Below are 18478 nucleotides of genomic sequence, written 5' to 3'. Positions count from 1 at the left end.
AACCCGTTCTCTATCCCTTTACTTTTAATCTATAACGTGTCCTTATGTATAAAGTGGATTTCCTGTAGGCAACGTATAATTGGGTATTGTCTTTTAATCCATTCTGATAATCTCAGTCTAAGTGGCTTACTTAGACTGTTGACATCTAAAGTGATTATTGATATAATGAATTAATATCTATCATATTTCTTACTGTTTTCTATTTGTTACCCTTGTTTTTTGTTCTTAGTTTTGTCTTTCACTCTCTTTCTGCCTTTTACTGTTATAAACGCCTAAGTCAAATTAGTTCGGTGGTCTGGGTAGTATCTGCTTAGATAACATGATATCTAACTAAAGATTCCAATGTTTACATTTTATACAGAAGGACATGTTATCCTTTGCAGTATTAGTTCCTTCCTGGATCCACCTCATGAAGAAAAGGTAAGAACTTTAGTCTTAGTTTAATTCATGAACCAGTACATACTAATTAACCATTTCTCTGTGCTAGATATGACAAAAGACTGAACAAGACATGACTCCCTATTCTTGAGTCATATATAATACTACTGAATCTTTCTTTTTTAAGATTTTGTTTGTTAATTTGAGAGAGAGAGAGAGAGAGAGAGAGAGCAAGCATGGGAGGGAGAAGGTCAGAGGGAGAAACAGACTCCTTGGTGAGCAGCGAGTCCCATGCAGGACTCGATCCCGGGACTCCAGGATCATGACCTGAGCTGAAGGCGCTCACTCAACCAACTGAGCCACCCAAGCACTCAATACTACTGGATCTTAAGAGTACTCTTATCTTGATGGGCACCAAGAAATGTATAGAACTGTTGAATCATTAAATGGCACACCTTAAACTAATATAACATTGTATGCTAATTATACTTAAAATTAAAACAGAAACAAGAAACAAGCTACGTGCCAAATAACAATGGTTTAGTGGTGAAAAGAGAGGATGGATGAGTGAGGGAGCCCGCCGTCAGCTGCTTTAGGTCATCTTCACGTTTTCACTTACTTGAGAGAATTTATGCAGAATCCCAGAGCTTAAAAGGGTTCACACATCGTCTAGTCCTCTGTGGTCAGTTTATATAGCTTATGTATCTTCACAGAAGGAGATCCTATAACTTTTCCTTACAAGTCTAATCTAGTGTCCAACCATTATAAATAAGTCATGGGGATGAAAAGTACAGCATAGGGAATTCAGTCAACAACGCTGTAATGACTTTTGAGGGTGACAGATGGTAGCCATGCTTACCATGGTGAGCATTGTGTAATGTACAGAATCGTCTCATCAGTGTGTTGTACACTTGTAACTAACATACAAACATTGTGTGTCAACTATACCTCAGTTTCAAAGAAAGAAACTCTTCCTCACATCTAGGCTAAATCCTCCTTGTAATTCAAACATTTTTTATGCTCTTTTTAGTGTTACTGCAATGTAAATGTCACCAATCTTATACATAAGCATTTAAATATGCATTTTTGTGCAAATGTGGATATACAAATATAGTTACATATGTTATAAAGACTCAACACTAATTAAAGGTTGCAGCAACGAAGCACTGTTTTACCCTAGGCTTATTTCCCTTTACGTTCGTATTTCAAATTCAAAAAGCAAGCAAATAGCCAGTTTTTTGCTTTTGGATTATAGGCAGTGACACATGGTTACGTAGATGAGGACTGGATTCCTTGCAGAGTGTCACAGAATGGTTACTGTTTCAAACGTTATTTCATTTGATCCATAGAATTTTCTTTTTGTTTCCAGGAACAAATCAGAGTTTTATAATGTTCAGATGTTTAGCTTTAGTATGATTATCTCCACTTTGCCCAGGGGAAATCAGAGACTGGCTTGTCTGGGAGCACACAGACGGGTAGTGACTAAGCTGGGGCTAGAACCAGGCTTCTGATCCTCAAATCCAACATTCTTCCCTTATATATAACCCTCACTACTATTAAATAGAAAACAATGTTCAGGGATGCCTGGGTGGCTCAGTGGGTTAAAGCCTCGGCCTTCAGCTCGGGTTGTGATGCCAGGATCCTGGGATCGAGCCCCGCATCGAGCTCTCTGCTGAGCAGAGCCCCGCATCGAGCTCTCTGCTGAGCTCTCTGCCTGCCTCTCTGCCTACTTGTGATCTCTGTCTGTCGAATAAATAAATAAATACATAAATATATCTAAAACAAAACAAAACAAAAAACCAACGTTCAAACTCATGAAGCACAGAGTTTCATTTATCAACAGCTATAAATGGCCTGCAGTCAAGGCATGTTGTGAGAGGAATGAAAACAAATAACATTCTTGGGCCATGTATAAGTGGAAAGTTATCTGTTTTCTCTGAATTGCGATGATTATCATATTCCATTATTAATTTTAAGACATAAAAATATGACCCAAAGCCTATACTTTTGTAAATGGACTTTCCATAAACTGGCAAAGAAGACCTTTACATTTAGAGGAAAATTTTTAAAAACAAAGCTGTAACATAATATTGAATTAGACTTAAAATATTTTTACCAACTTAAAAGCAAAGACTTGAATCACTTATTTGACATTCTTCCATATTCAATCTCATTTCAGTGTTTTCTGGATGTAGACAATGTATTTTTCCACTTCGTACATGGCTGCCTATTTACAAATATACAACAGAGGGGCGGCTGGGTGGCTGGGTGGGTTAGGCCTCTGCCTTCACCTCAGGTCATGATCTCGGTGTCCTGGGATTGGGCTCTCTGCTCAGCGGGGAGCCTGCTTCCTCCTCTCTCTCTGCCTACTTGTGATCTCTGTCTGTCAAATGAATAAATAAAATCTTTAAAAAAACAAAACAAAACAAAACAAATATACAACAGAATCTGGTTATAGGAGGCCTCGCCTCTGCACAGACCAGTATGTACCATGAATGAAGCCAACTGCAGTTATAGATTACAACTACAACCAAAATCTAATAGGTCAGTCTATACACAAGGTGTTAATTATTTTCTTTATCAGTCATTCATAAATAATTAATAATTATTTAATTATAAATATATCTGTGTTACTAATTAATAATTAACAATTATTAATTATTTAAAAGATGCTCCATGTAATATAAATATTCTAAGAGAGAGGATAGTCAAAATCTGCCCACCAAAAGGGAGACCATTCATATGATGATATACACGGGTCTACAGAAAAAAGTCTTTGAAGCCATGTTTTTCTAAGTACAGGTCGTAACCCACTTTAGGCTCACAAAGTCAGTTTAAGGGTGGTGACTGTATTTTCATTGAAAAAAGGGAATGGAGTGGAATGAAATGCAGCAGAACAGACTAGACAATAGCAGTGTGCAAAGCACCGAGTTAGGTTAAGTGTCTGTGTGTGGATGATACTGAAACGCGCTCAGAAGGCAAGCGCAGGTATTTTATCTGTTTACTGGATCATGAAATAAAATGCATTTCTTGCTGTAGCTATGGCACGTAGTAGAGAAACACTCTCCTTAGAGACGATTCCCATCCCAAGGCCGAGAAAGAGCTCTTGGATGCCAAGATGTTCTTGACCAGCTATGAGACAGAAAGAAATAGGAGAAGGCAGATTTCCCCCTGGTTTTCTAAGAACAACTTGAGGGAGCTGAGTCAGAAAGCCAAGAGATGTAGGAGGAACTGTGTCTGGCCTTGGTTAGAGTCTAAATGAGTAGGAGACTCATAGGATACCTCCCAAGCTGCCAGAATTCTAGTACACAAATGCTCTAGGTAGATGACCCAGAAGCAGGCGTGTTGATCTGGGCTCATCAGAGAAAGAAAGGGAACATGCTGGAAGGGGACCCTGGCGCAGAGCCAGCTCCCCCATTGGCAAATCTAGTTCCCACAATCCGGGCCTGTTTAAGGGTTTACACTTGAGGATAACACACAGCTTGAAGGAACATACCAATCAAAGAACAAAATAGCCAGGGCTATCTCTGGACAAAATTTGAGGCTGGAAAGTTTTGCCAGCCTCCCCTTTGGTCCTACTTTTCATCTCTGTTCCCTCCTCCTCCTGATTCTGCTCTGCCTTGGCCTCCCCAACACCCCTCCTCCTAAGGCTTTTCCTTCATCTGCTCATCGTGTAATCCTCAACTAAAGGCACTGTTAATCCTCACTTAAATGAGAAATTGCTAAAGACATAAGATCTTTCCTCTCCCAGGGATATGTGCAGATTAGCCGACACCTAACCATGGAGTCTTGGCATCTGAGCCAAGAAGAGCTCACAGGGAGAGGGACGACATCTTGTTCAGACGTCCACACATTCCTTCATACGCTTGGCTCATTAGTGGTTAATGGTTTTGCTCAAGATTGGATTTTGATCGACGTATACTTATTGCAAGTGATATGTTTTATTGTTGCTCTCTAGAAATTGAAGCAGCTGCTTGTCTGGCGTGCTCATTCTTTAGAAATTACTCAAGTAATCTATATAGAAGACAAGCAATTGGTGCTTACTGCCTCCATCGATGGCTCAGTAAGGTACGGACCTTCATATTGTGAACTTCGGGTTTTGAGCATGAGAAGTCAAAATTTGGGTCTAAAGTTCAAGTATATATTGTGAATACACTCTTGATTGGGTAATTAAAATAAATAAATCCATGAACAAACAGTCGCACGCACAAAGGGCTTTGAAAAAATGGCCCTGTTTTGGAATTCTTTTCCATGCCCAAGGAGATGAGATGCCCTGCTCATCGACACTAGAAGTATAACAAATACTTAGTTAAAGGTGTTTTTTGGTGGACTCGTTTGGAAGAGTTAAGCAAGATGATTATCTCAGAGAGATAGACCCGCGCCCAGGGAAGGCCACGGGAGACACAGGTTCAAAGGTCACAAAGAAAATAGTAGCAAAGTGCAACTTAGTGCTGAGAAAAATGGGAGTGAGCTAATGTTTTCACAGACAATGGGATTGATTTTGCAAAGCCTACTTGTTTCTCATCACCTGGATAATGCTAAGGTTACACACACAAAATGTTGAACACACACACTCATAGACAAAGAGAAAGGAAATGTCACAACATTTTGTGAGACCAAGTGCTGCATATTAAAATGCCTCAAAATCATGGTAATGAATTATCCTCTTGGGAGAATAAAGTCAGGAATGATCGAGAGAGGTAGAGAGACTTCAAAGTGTATTGGAGAACTCAAACATAGTGAAGGCAAAAGGAAGGAGTATCTGGTGTTGTACAAAAGACCCTGGGTGGACCTGAGGCTGATCCAGATTTCGCCTTGAAAGAAAACAGCCACCAACGGATTGTAAGTGAAGGACTGACATCATCTGATTTACATTTTTTTAAAAAAATAGCATGTAGGGAATGGATTTCAGAGCAGCAAGGTAGGAGTGGAGAGAACAGTTTGAAGTCTGTGCTGACGGCAGTGGCCTGGACTGGGGCAGTCCCAACCGTGCTGCAAGGAAATAGTCTGGGTCCGAGAACTGTCTAGGAGGTAAAATGTGGGAGACAGAAACTTTAACTGAAAGGGGAGGTAAGCGACAGATGTCAAGAATATCTCCTGGCTTCTACAACTCAGTTAATGTGGGTACCATGTGTGAAGAGAGGGGGCGCTCAAAGAGGAAGATGTTTTGAGTGCGGAAGAGTGAAGGTCAACTTGTAGAAATGTTGCGTTAGAGGTGAGTCTGTGGGGTAAGGTCAACCTGGGGTCCAATAGAGCTTTTCCTCAGCCAGAAAGGGAATCTGTTGTTTTATTCATAGGAAAAGTTAAGGACATGGCATTTCATTATTGTAGATGGTTTTCACGACTCTGTCCCTTGGGTCTGTGTTCCAGCTTATTTTCAGCTACCTGTCGGCAGAAGTGCTAACTGGGGACGGAAGCACAAGCACACACACACACACACACACACACACACACACACACACACACCCCACATGTCACATGTGCACACAGACCCGTTGTTAAAAAGCAGTCCCTGCTCAGACCAGTCACCCTTGGCACGGAGAAATCACTTTCAAGATTCCTTCAAGTGAAGATCTCCCTGGATACGCAGCTCAGAAAAAGGAGCTCTATGAATAGCTCTCTCGGAGTCGGTTCTCTTTATAACTAAGCTCCATCCTTTCACAAACACTAGCTGCCGCTTTCTAGCAGGGTAGGCAATTTTAACACTAAATCTTTCTCGTCAAAGAGCTGATGATTTTATACGAGGAAAAACTGTAGGAAAGGCTTAGCTCTTGGACAGAGGTTAGAAGGGGTGAAGGTGTATCCGAGGCACAGGAAGTCAGGCTGCGAGGCAGGACTGATCGTCTAGAAGTCCACATGCAGGAGCAAATGCCACCAAGCCAAGGAGAGCAGAGGCTGCTTCAGGTCTGGCCAAGAACACAGGGAGTTTGGAGTTGTCCTGAAGGTAGTCCTTACCCTCTAACTTCCATGCTGGAAGGGCTGCTCCATTTCACTTTGATCAAGGCTCTAGCAAGGGCACAGTGTTGATAGAGTGTTGGGGAATTCAAATACATAGGGGATATCAAGTGTTTATGCTACATTCTTAGGATGCTGTCCGATGTGAGCAGTGCTGGCTGGATCCCTCTGCTGTCTTCTCAACGGCTGCCCTCTTGACCTGGGAAACCACTTGGACTTTGTGGAATTACCTCTTAACTCATTTAGCTTGTCCTCCTCGTGGGTCATGATGACTGTGTCCATTGTTTGCTACTCTGAGGTTGAAATCAAGACATAAAGATCTTCCACATGGCATTTTGTCTTTCTTTGAGACCTAGAGCACATACTCCTGCAAACGAGATTCTGTAGTACTTTAAAGCACGTGGCCTGCTAGAGGGACCTCATGCACTAAACCAGTGGAGAAATAATCCATACAGATGGGAGCCATTTCTTCTGCCATTTAAGAGCTTAGTCCTAAGAAATTAGTATGGTGTTTCCATAATAGTAGGAGTTATGGACAGAGGTTGGGAGGGTTTGGTAATAGGAAAAGAGTCCGTATGAAACCCATCCCACAAGTTCTCCTGATGCGGATACACAGGTAAACAACTGAGACGTAGCCCACTCAAAGGCCTAATTCAGCTAATACCCAGCCAGCATGGGTTCTGATCACCTTGAATGAGCAGGGTTATTCTAGGAAATATCTGTTCCTTGAATGGGTTTCATAAGTACAGATTGAAGTTGATAGTTCCTAAAATTGTTGTAGATTAGAATTCTAACTAAAAAAAAATGGATCTGCTCTGATTAGTTTCATGTATTCAATAGGAAGAGTCCTAGAATCAAGCTCCAAATCCCTAATGCATCAGTGAAAAATCCATATAAATGATCCAATAAACAGAATAATTCCATTCACTTTCTTCTCCCTACCTTTACCTCTCCTCAGGCTCTGGCATGCCTTCAGTGGTCATTACGGTGGGTATTTTGGACAGCGAAGAATGTTCGAACTATCACAATCAAGTGATTTCATTTTGCCATGTGATGTTAACGAATATCCGGTAGAAATAAAAGAAGAAAACAAGTTCACAGAGAAGCAGCAAAAATATGAATATCCTCTGGTATTTGACCGGCAAAAGTAAGGTCATTGTTTTTGTTTTTTGTTTTGTTTTGTGTTGTACTGTTTTTATTTTTTAAAAGATTTTATTTATTCATTTGACAGAGAGAGAGAGAGATCACAAGAAGGCAGAGAGGCAGGCAGAGGGGGAGGGAGAAGCAGGCTCCCTGCTGAGCAGAGAGCCTGATGCGGGGCTTGATCCCAGGACCCTGAGATCATGACCTGAGCCGAAGGCAGAGGTTTAACCCACTGAGCCACCCAGGCACCCCATGCTGTGTTGTTTTTAGATGAACAGACAAGAATTAAACTCTTATGCTGCTGTGACACTGGGCTAGACGTGGAGAACTCAAAGATGAACAGTCCAGGGGAGGGGAGAAATACAGAAACAAAAAACTACAATTCAATATAATGATACTTCTAAGAAAATTTAATTCTTAAGATAATCACAGAGGAATAAGGGGATGTAACCAAACAAAGAGGACCAAAGAGGCAACTTTGGTATTCTTTGCTTAGTTGAATCCTATTTAAGGAAAAGCACTAATTAATGAAAACACTCTGATACATCATCAAGTTTTTCAAGACTTAGCAGTTCAGTGAGCCAACAAAGAAGACTTGGTAGGAAATAGGACAAGGAAAGTTTATAGAGGCCAAATCACAATGGACTCTTGGTCTGGGCCAACACAAGGATTTTAAACTTTAGAGAAATCACAAAAGAATACACAAGAGAAGGGGTGCCTGGGTGGCTCAGTGGGTTAAAGCCTCTGCCTTCTGCTCAGGTCATGATCTCAGGGTCCTGGGATCGAGTCCCGCATCAGGCTCTCTGCTCAGCAGGGAGCCTGCTTCCTCCTCTCTCTGCCTACTTCTGATCTGTCTCTGTCAAATAAATAAAATATTTTTTTAAAAAAAGAAGAAGACACAAGAGAAAAAGTTCTGAAGAAAAGGATAGTGAGTTTGTTTTGGACAGGTTTAAGTTTAAATGCTTGTGGGACATCCAAGTGGAGATATTTAATGAGCATTAAGATAGACCCCCCTGGATGCCAAAAAGAAAGCCACAAGCAAGTGCTTGAGAAAAAAATAGGAGACATGAGGTGACAATCTAATAGATTACTTGTAAGGAAGTCAGATAGCTCTAAATTTGAACAAGAGTTTGGTTCATGGGCTTGATTGTGTCTCAGGGACACAAGCATTGCTTAAAGGCTTGGTGGAAGAGAACAATCGCCCAGGAGGAAACAGGGAGTTGGTGGAAGGTATTTTATAATGTTCAGTTCTGGTTTTGAGTGATTGGATCTTTGTCATAATGGAAGAGATCAGTGCTCATTTGAGTTCAACATCAGCAAAGCCTGGTGGATAACCTCAGGGGACCAGACCTACCTGGACTGGTAACATGGAATAGATCAGCACTGGGAAAACTGACTAGATGAGTCCAGAGTGGGAAGAATCAGAGGGGATTGTCTAAAATAAATTTTTAGGAAAATCCCAAGTGGGTCAAAGCTGGAGAGACTCCATGCCATCATCTAGCCCAACAGCTGGTAGAATAAATAGGAAGTGAAACTAAGAGTCACAATCCACATAGAATTTGGATTAAGACAGGACTGGTTTGAGAAAAATCAGCAAGGATTCCAAGTGACTGCCAAACCCCACTGACGTGCTCAAGGCTAGCCAGCAAGAGCCCTGGAGAAGAAGTCTTGCCAAAATGTGAGAGGTGGTGTCGTAGAGCCAAGACTCATCAAGATGTGATAAAGTTCACCAAGCAAAGTTGGTCAATCTCCCTTGGGTAATTGCTGAGCCTCGACCACAACCATCTATCTTAGTACTCAAAACTGTATATTTTAATTTGGTCGTATACATCTCCTTCACTAACTCTGTGAGTTCCTTGAAGATTAAGACCATGTTCTGTATATCTTTCTATACCCAGGTCTTAGCTTAATGCTTCGCACACCGTGGGCACGCCCAGGGTATTCGAGTGAGCAAATAGGGAGTGACGTAAGTGCAGTCATACCATCATCGGGACCGGGGCCATGGGAGCCAGAGAACCCGGGACCCAAAGAAAGAAGGATGTAACGGGTATTTGTTTACTAGGCAGAGAATAAAAGATGTGGGTATGCGCTGAACAGTTTTCTTTGTATCTTTCTATGCAGATGGAAAAAAATGAGCTCAATGTCTTTGCTTTTCAAACGTACGCCTCCCAAGGCCTTTGAAGTGGATCATGACTTTAAGTTTTTCAAGTCTCTTTCTTCTCCCAAGGTAGCCCGAAACAAAAGAACCAAAAAATCCCAAACAAACAAGAGAAAGCTCTTGGCTTTTGTTTTCCTGAATTTAGATCTCCCCTGTGTGTTAGCTTTCTATTGCTGCTCTTAGGAATTACTACATACTTGGTGGTTTAAACAACAAGAACTAATTATCTTACAGTTCTGTGTGTCAAAAGTCTGACCGGGGTGTGCCTGGGCTAAAATTAAGATGTTGCCAGAGCTCTATTCCTTTTCTGGAGGCTCTAAGGGGAGAATCTCATTGCTTTAGTTTGTGGCCCTTTTCCTTCATCTTCAAAGCCAAAACTATGGGTTCTCCCTGACAGTTTCCCTGGGGTCACAAGTCCCCAGCCCAGTGGGAAATGTTCTCTGCTTTTAAGGATGCCTGTGATTAGATTGGGCACCCCTGGAGAATCCATCTCCAGGTTCCTGACCTTAATCATATCTGCAAAGTCCCTTTTGCCAAGTAAGGCCATGTAGTCACAGGCTGGGGGCGGGGGGCGGGGTGCGGATAGGGTGTGGACATCTTTGGTTGCCATGATTCTGCCTATCACAGACTGACACACATCAATGCAGAATTAGGAGAGAAATGGGTCCTGCTATTCATTCTATTTCTAATATTCCTAAAGAGAGTATATAGCACGAGCTGATTTCTTCAAGATCTTCCATACAGTAAACCAAACTTAACCTTTCTGAACATATCTCCCATTATTAACCTACTGTTGCCCTACCCTCTACAAACAGGCTAGTTGTTTCCTGAGCATTCCTGTCTTCTGTCCCTTAGTTCCCCTGAGCTGTCCTTGCCACATCCAAGGCTTTCTCTGCCTGTCAAGTCCATCTTACATTTGTAACTGATGAAGGATTCTTATCTAGAATACAAAAGAACTTCTAAGAAATCAATAAGAAAAAAAGACAGTCCAATTTAAAAAATGGTCAAATACTTGAATAGATCACAAAAGGAAAAAAAAAAAAGCCTCCAGTAAGCACATGATGAAATGCTTAGCCTCACTGGTAAAAGGTGGAAATTCACATCAATAACACTAGGAGGTACCATTTTACACCCAGCAGATCGGCAAATATCAGAAAGTCTGAGTCTACCAAGGGCCAGTGTGCATTTGGCACAATCAGAACACTAATCTGGTGGTGAAAGTTGTGTAAATTGCTCAAAGCACTTGGGAAAACAATTTAACATTAACCAGCAAAGTCAAAAAGAGGTATAGCCTACTAGAGATATCCCCTAAGGAAACTCTTAAACACGGGCTTAGGAGACGGGTTCAAGGACGCTCAGAGCAGTAGTCTGTAATAGCGAAAACCCGAAAGCAGCCTAAGTGCTCATGAACGGCGTAATCGGTACAAAATTATAACACATTTGTAGATTAGGATACTATGGAGCCTGAACATAAATGGACCAAATAACACTCCTATATGGATAATAGTCTGACACATGCTCCTGAATGAAGGAGTGTGCTTAAGAACATGTCTGTAACGGTGGGGAGGGTCTGTGCTATGGTGAGCGCTGTGAATGGTCTAAGACTGATGACTCACACACCTGTGTCCCTGAAACCAATGATACACCATATGTTAATTTAGAACATACATACATAATTTTCATTTATATAAAAGTCAAAAAGAGGCAAACCTAAAAATATTGCTAAAATCATAAAAGTATACAAATAAAAGCAAGACAATTAAAAATACAAAATCCAAGACAGTCATTCCATTTAAGGGCCGATGAAAAGGACTGAGAACCTCAGAGCTGACGGTATTGTTTCAACATGTAAAACAGAGCAGTGGGTCCACGGATGTTCATTCTATCATTATTCTTTTACACCATCAACTTCATATTTGATAAATCCTTACTTTTTCCCAAATGAAACAATTTCCACAACCCCCACCTTTCTGTCCAGATGGCACTGGGCTGCTCCCAGAGGGACAGGATATGGAGTGTGACAGACTTAGGTTTAATCTTAGATAAATTATTGTATCTCTTCCTTCATTGGAAAGGCCTTCAAAGTGTTGTTGTGAGGATTGATTGAGAAAAAGGTACACCTGTTACATCCCAGGTACTGAACAAATGTTAATACCACATTCCCCAACAACCCCCGTCTCTCCTGCTTTGTGTTTTCCAGCATATTCAGTAAATTACCATGTTCTCTGGTGAACCAGAATATTTGTATACTTACTTTACTGCTGACCACTGAGTCCTAAGTTCTTCATGGCCAAAGACATAGGCATAGCACATAACAGATATAAAATTTTGTTGAACAGGATTGAAATAGCACAACCTAAAAATATAAAGATTGGCGTATACTTTTAATATCCTTTTCCAATTTGAAAATAAGAAACAGTCTTCTAAAGTAATTTAACTGAAGCATTAAATACATTCAGGGAAATCTGGAGCAAAGTTTTAAAGCTCTTGAAACAAGTGCCCCAAGGATCTCCTTCTCCTTTGGACAACTTTGTCTTCTCAAATGGTTGGTAAAATAGCAAAACCTTAATGCTAAAGTTGAGTTAAAACACCTTTTTCTTAGGAATCTCTGATTTTTACCAGAATCTGGTAAAAATCATTTTCTTTTTCAATTGTATAAAATGTATTCATTTCCTTCTTTTTGACATACGATTATCAGTAATAATAATACAACGATACTAAATCTTACATACGAGTAATACTGCGCTACGTATGGTGTTTCATTTGATAAACAGTCAATAAAGGATAAATAAATAGTCAATAAATAGTCAATAGAGGAAGAACTTGCCCAAGATCACTCAGTTAATAAGCAGCAGAGTCAGGATTTGAACCCAGGAATTTTGCTAATGATGGAGTGCGCCCTCTGCGTTAAACAGTCACTCCTGTGTTTTGCAGATTCGAAGACGTGCCTTAGAAGGATTCCTGACAGAAAACCGGGAGGCAGGGGTTGTTTTTGGTTCTCTGCCTATATACAGGGTGAGTTGGAGGTTTCAAAGACTATGATGGTTTAGAAAACAGTGGGGAATCTGACGTCTCGTCCGTGACCCTGGGCTACCAAACAAGGCTGAAGAAAATCACATCGCCAAGCCAGCTCCTGCTCCTATGAGCATGCTGGGTCAGATCCCAAAGAAGTCTCTAGTTCTATGTGTCCGTGGTCTTGATCCCTTGTCTCTGCCATTCCACGTTGAACACCACAGGAAACTAGTTCAGACTCTATCCTGCTTCTTCATCACCTATGGCATAAATTCAAACACTTTTAGCCCAGCCTGCAAATCTTCCATCATCTGGCCTCTGCCTTTACTGTCTAACCTCATTTTCTGCCATTTCCCCCATGTACCTCACACTGCAGCCAGGCCACACTACAGGCCTTTCCTGACACGTCGTCGCTCTTCCCGCTTCTGGGACTTCGCCTGTGCCATCTCCCTACCTGGAATTTCTTCCTCCTTACTCACCCTTCCAGTTTCCACTCCAGATAATCTGTTAAGTTAAAGAACTAATTCGACCAGGAATAATAAACCGAAGATGAAATCTTCATTAATTAATCCTAATCTTAATTTATTATTTCTTTAAAATGTTCTTTCTCCTTCCCAAGAGCGTGTTCATTATAACAGGAGCTAACACGTAGCTGTTGGTGATGATAAGGACAAATTGTCCGGAAGGACTAGTGGGCATCTGGGAAGGAGGGCATGTTTTAAAGCAGTTGGAACTTTTTCCCCCTATTTTCCACCCCTGAATTCACATTATAGAAGTAATTGCCTGAATTATGTCCTACTAACTCTTTACTTATGGCTTCTAGGTAACAAGCCCCACCAGCCTGAGATTCCTTCCACTCATTGGTTCAGAAGCACAAAGGGAATCTGCAAACAGCATTCCAGGGAAAAAGAAGGGAAGTCCTGTTCAACATGATAAAGTGAGTCCCCAGAATTCCAGAGTGCATCCCCTTTCTGTCAGGATTGTTAATTAATTGCTTTGTTTCCAGAGACATGCTGGGCCTAAAATTATCTCAGTTCATACCCTTGTCATGAATATTCCAAGATGCATGCATTTTAGCTTAGTGAGATGGAAATCATGAGTTGCTGAATGGAGAGAAAAATCGAATAGGACCTCTGAACCTGACAAGTGAAACGTCTCCAGAAGTAATTTAAGATGTGGACTCATGGCCTAGTTTTAAAAGCTAGGCCATGTGACATCACATCTCTGCGGGCTGTTTGATGTCCTTGTACCTGCAGGGTTGAGCCATGATATCAGTTAAGAGTCCGACCCGCTGGCCAAGTCAAGTTTTTTCATGTATTAAGAAGAGTAGCTAACATACAATGCTTTAGAGTTTACGGAGCATTTTTACAAGTGATTGCCTTCATTTTCACAATAATTGCAAAGGAAAAAAGTGGAGCCTAACCAGAGGGTAAGTGACTTGCTAAGGATCCCACAAGAATGAAGTGGTAAGCTGAGATGGACTGTAACTCTCGATTTCCTGCTTATCTGCTAAACCGTGCAGCCTAGAAAGGTCAAGTGCTGTCACTCTTCTGCTGGTTCTAGGAAGCTGGTATGGGCCCAGCCTAACCTGCGGCCATTCATCCCATCATTAAAATAAATCAAACCTTAAGAGGAGAAGATCTAATATATGGTACTTTTTGGAAGCCTCTGTCCCATGAAATCAGTTCTTACTGCCTATGCCTAACCAAATAACAGATAACAATCACAGCTTCCACAATAAAAAGCTGCTTTATTTAATCATATAGAAAACTTGACCGTCATTCTGTCCTCAAGCACATAATGAGAGTATGAATGATTCCTCTTAATCCTCAACTCTACTAAGAATTTTTGGCAAAAGAACTGTTTTCTATAAAATAATATAATTTATTTTTAATTGTTTTAAGTGATGGATGAAACACAGTCGTATAAATAATTCAAAACTAACAGATTGTCAAAGAAGTGTTTTGGGTTTTCTTTCTTTTTTTTTTTTTTTTTTTTTTTTTGCCTGTATTTGCATTCTCATTTGTTTTGCCTCATTGGGTATTAAGTATACCTTACATTCTCTAAGTACAAACCGAGTGACAGAAAGAAGATGGCCACGTATGTCTTAAACACCAGGGGGAAGACAAAAATGGAATTAAAAATGAATCATGGTTAACGTACATAATGAACAATGTACACTGAGATAATCAGGAATTGATTGCAGTCTGATTAGTTTTATCAAAGCATGAAATATAATAAATTATTTGCCCAAAAGCAAAGGAATTTTCTATAAAGCTGCCATTTTAATAGATGCTTAAACTCTGGGACTCATTAACCACACACGAAGGGCAAAGGAAGTAGGCGTCTCCATTTGTTTATGGAAAAGGGACCACAAAACCATAATTAAAAATTCTCCTTCTGGTTTAATGAAGAGTTAAATACAGTCAGGGATTAAAATCTTTCCATTAAAATGCTTCCAAAATAAAAACTAGGTCATTTTCAGGAAAATTGTGTACTTCGAAAGATAACAATAAATTCTGGAAACTGACGTAGATTAAAGGACCACCATGTTGACTGTCTGCAATTGTAGGAACCTGTCCAGCCTAAGTGGGGAAATCGTGGGGGAAGCCAAATCTAGAAATATACATTAAACGCCTATTTTCCTAAAAATCACCTCCAGGAACCTGGGCATAAATTTACCTCAGAAAGTTTAGTGTTCAAATTCTAATTTTGTGAAGCACACATGTAGAGAATACCTTGAAATCCCTACTATGTACCCTATACTGTGCTAGGCACCAAGAAGCCACTCATAAATCAAGGAGCTCACAGTATAGAGGAGAGAAAGTTCTCTGAGCTAGGAGTCCCAAAACAGGTCACTTAATGTCTTTGACATTATTTTTAAATAATAGAAATGCTGATTCCAACCGTTAATGTCTTTAAGTGGTTTGTGAATCACTTTAGAATTAAACAAGTTGCAAGATATTAACCATAGTACAGGAAAATATACATACAGTTGACCCTTGGACAACACAGGTTTAAACTGCGAGGATCCCCTTATATGCAATTTTTTTCAAGAAATATAGTATAGTTCTTAGGTTTTCCTGATGATTTTCTGAATAACATTTTCCTTTCTCCAGCTTACTTTATTGTAAGAATATGGCATCAGTACTAATCAACTGTATGTTACTGGTAAGACTTTCAGTCAGCAGTAGGCGGTTGGTAGCGAAGCATGGGGGAGTCCAAAGTGATACATGGCCTTCCTGCTGTGTGGGGGGTTGCTTAAGGGTCAACTGTAGTTGCGTTTCAGTTTAAACGTGGGAAGAGAATGGGAGAACATGAACTTTGTGACGTGCTCCATTTACAAAACTGAGGAAATATCCGATAATAGAAAAATGATTACATGAAAGGTGGTATACAGGAGAGCATATTCTAGTTTTTCGAAGAGTAACAGAAAAACTCTCACAATTTTATTTCAGGTGCAAGGGGATATAAACTGTAACACTGATATTGCTGGTGAAAATGGTTAACATTTGTTTTTAAATTAGTGTCACGGGTACAAAACCAAACGTCAGAAGTACAAAATATGTACTTTTCAATCAATCTTCATAACGTGGACACAGTTCTGATTACCTCTCCATTTTATATTCAAGAACACTGAAGCGTAAAAGATAAGTAGTTTAAGATCCCCAGAGAAGTAAATCACAGAGCAGGGATCTGAGCACACCAGGCGGACTTCAGAGCCGGGACAGAGTCTACAAATAACACTGAAGGACTCTCCCTTCCCACCACTCTCTGTCCCCCCACCCAGGTTCATTTTTCTTCATCTCTCCTGTCACTACCTGTCATTGTGTTCTAGAAAAGCTCATTTATTTGTAATGATTCTTTCCCACTGGAATGTAAGATTCACCAAGGCAGGTACTTTGACTTATTCTCGGCTGGAATTCCAGCGTTTAGAACAGACTGACACATAGAAGACACACACTCAAAACATCTGCTGAATGGAAGAATGAATGAGACCAAAGAAGGAGAGGAGGGTGCAGGAAGGGGTGAGGGAGAATGAGCACAGAGGACTGAAGAGAGAGACATGAGTGCACTTGGGAAATTGCATGGGTTGGTGGCAGACTGATGTGGGGAGCTGAGTTTCCCCCCTTGTGTCTCAGAGAGAAAGAGCGGTCGGGTTACCTGTAAGTGTTCAAGCCAAGGAGACCTTTAAGTGGTGGAATTTGGACCTTGGGGCTCATTCTCTCTTTTTCTTTACCTTGAACTCTCTGTATTTCCTCTCCCCGTTTTCATCTTTTCTTCTTCCCCATAATAGGCCATAAAATCAAATCGATGTATGCTATAAATACTAGTTGAATATTATGGACAAAATTTCTGAATTTTTAGACTAAAGGAGTTTAACTTTTTATAGGTCTGTGTTCCAAAGATAACCGATTCAAAACTCACTTTCAGGTCTCATTTGTGGAATGATCAACATTATCGGCATTATTTTAATTTTATTTTCCTGTAAGTCAATGGATTCTGAAGATATTAACATAAAACATCTCTGTGCCTTACAACAACCTAGCAAACTTCTCTAATTTGCTTTGTTTTAACCAAACCTTTATAGACTGGGCAGTTGAGTCCCAGCATGGGTAACCGCCCAGTCAAGTAGTTCGTCTAAAGTTGCTGCTCTTCTTTCACATCCTTCTGGAGCTCCACGTTTTTATCCTGGAGGCACACAGGATAGTTAAGTAAATAATGATGCTTTCTTACTCAGAAGATTAAAATCCCTACAAAAATTATGGTGCAACTCGACCCTGAAAAATTGTATTTGTCATAGAATGCCAGTTACTAACATGCCCATTATTTCACAGGTATCACGGAGGAAAAGTCTGAAAAGACATTTAGTCCCACAAATAAATCTGGCTTCTTCCTTCTTCCCACACATCCCCAAGTGAAGAGAGGAAAATTGGAAGCGGCTGCTGTGTCCAGAGCTGCACAAAGAATGGCAAGATCTGAATGATACCCCAGTCTTTATTTCAGATGAACGTGAGGGCCCACCAGACGCAGTCACCCGTAGCTCTATCCTCGTGCCATCCTATCCATGGAGAAGGTTACTCAAGGAACTCAGCTCTGAACAAGCAAGCCGCAAGCAGCCAGGTGTGCAGCTTCTTTCCTACATGGAAATCCACTTAACAGATAGGCAATGTTTCTTGTTTACCATCAGTAAAATGACACACAGGGAAACAAAGACAATCAACAGCATTCATAGGTCTAAAATTATACGGTTATCAATGACCAGCTTTTTGCCTCCCCTATCCCCAACCCTTGTTCACCCTAATTCATCACTAGAATTCTTATCCAAATATGTGCAGTTAAGAGGCAAGATGCTATGCATTATGCAAAGAAAATTATTAAAAAGAAAAATGTGCCAAGCAAGCCTCTAGCTCTTTGTCTTCTTCATTTAGGGAAATGTCATGTGCAAGAAAATGTTCAGAGTTTCTTAGATAAAGTTAGAAGTTATTTACATATCCTCTAGGAATGACTCCAGATAAAAAGAATTTGAATTGTTATATGAGCTTTCTTTTATTAATTCTTTTATTAACTGATTTCAGTGATTTGGCCAAATGATTCATTTTACCAATGGGTATTCAGGTATTTTTCCTTTTTGTTTTGTATTTTTGTATTTGTATGGAAGCATCTAAATTTGATCAACAGAAAATGAACTTTTTTAAAAGATAAATTAATTGATTCATCTGAGAGAAAGAGAGTAAGTAAATGGGGGGAGGGGCAGAGGGAGAGACTCTTCAAGCAGACTCCCTGCTGAGCTCCACGCCAGGGGCCGGGCTCCATCCCACCATCCTGAGA

General features: G+C 40.5%; 1 protein-coding gene across 1 annotated transcript in view; it reads left to right on the top strand.

Moving 5' to 3' along the window:
• Positions 1-18014, top strand: part of WDR64 (WD repeat domain 64) — a 142412-nt gene extending 124398 nt beyond the window's left edge. The window contains exons 22-28 of the mRNA XM_045981954.1: positions 362-420; positions 4337-4446; positions 7292-7480; positions 9598-9703; positions 12569-12649; positions 13470-13583; positions 17485-18014. Of these exons, the coding sequence (XP_045837910.1) occupies positions 362-420; positions 4337-4446; positions 7292-7480; positions 9598-9703; positions 12569-12649; positions 13470-13583; positions 17485-17568 (743 nt within the window). The 3' untranslated portion in view covers positions 17569-18014. The remainder of the gene's footprint in view (positions 1-361; positions 421-4336; positions 4447-7291; positions 7481-9597; positions 9704-12568; positions 12650-13469; positions 13584-17484) is intronic.
• Positions 18015-18478: the final 464 nt, after the last annotated feature.

This window comes from Meles meles, chromosome 17 (genome assembly GCF_922984935.1).
Source record: "Meles meles chromosome 17, mMelMel3.1 paternal haplotype, whole genome shotgun sequence".
NCBI classification, from domain to species: Eukaryota; Metazoa; Chordata; class Mammalia; order Carnivora; family Mustelidae; genus Meles; species Meles meles.
This window is presented reverse-complemented; position numbering and strand designations above follow the sequence as displayed.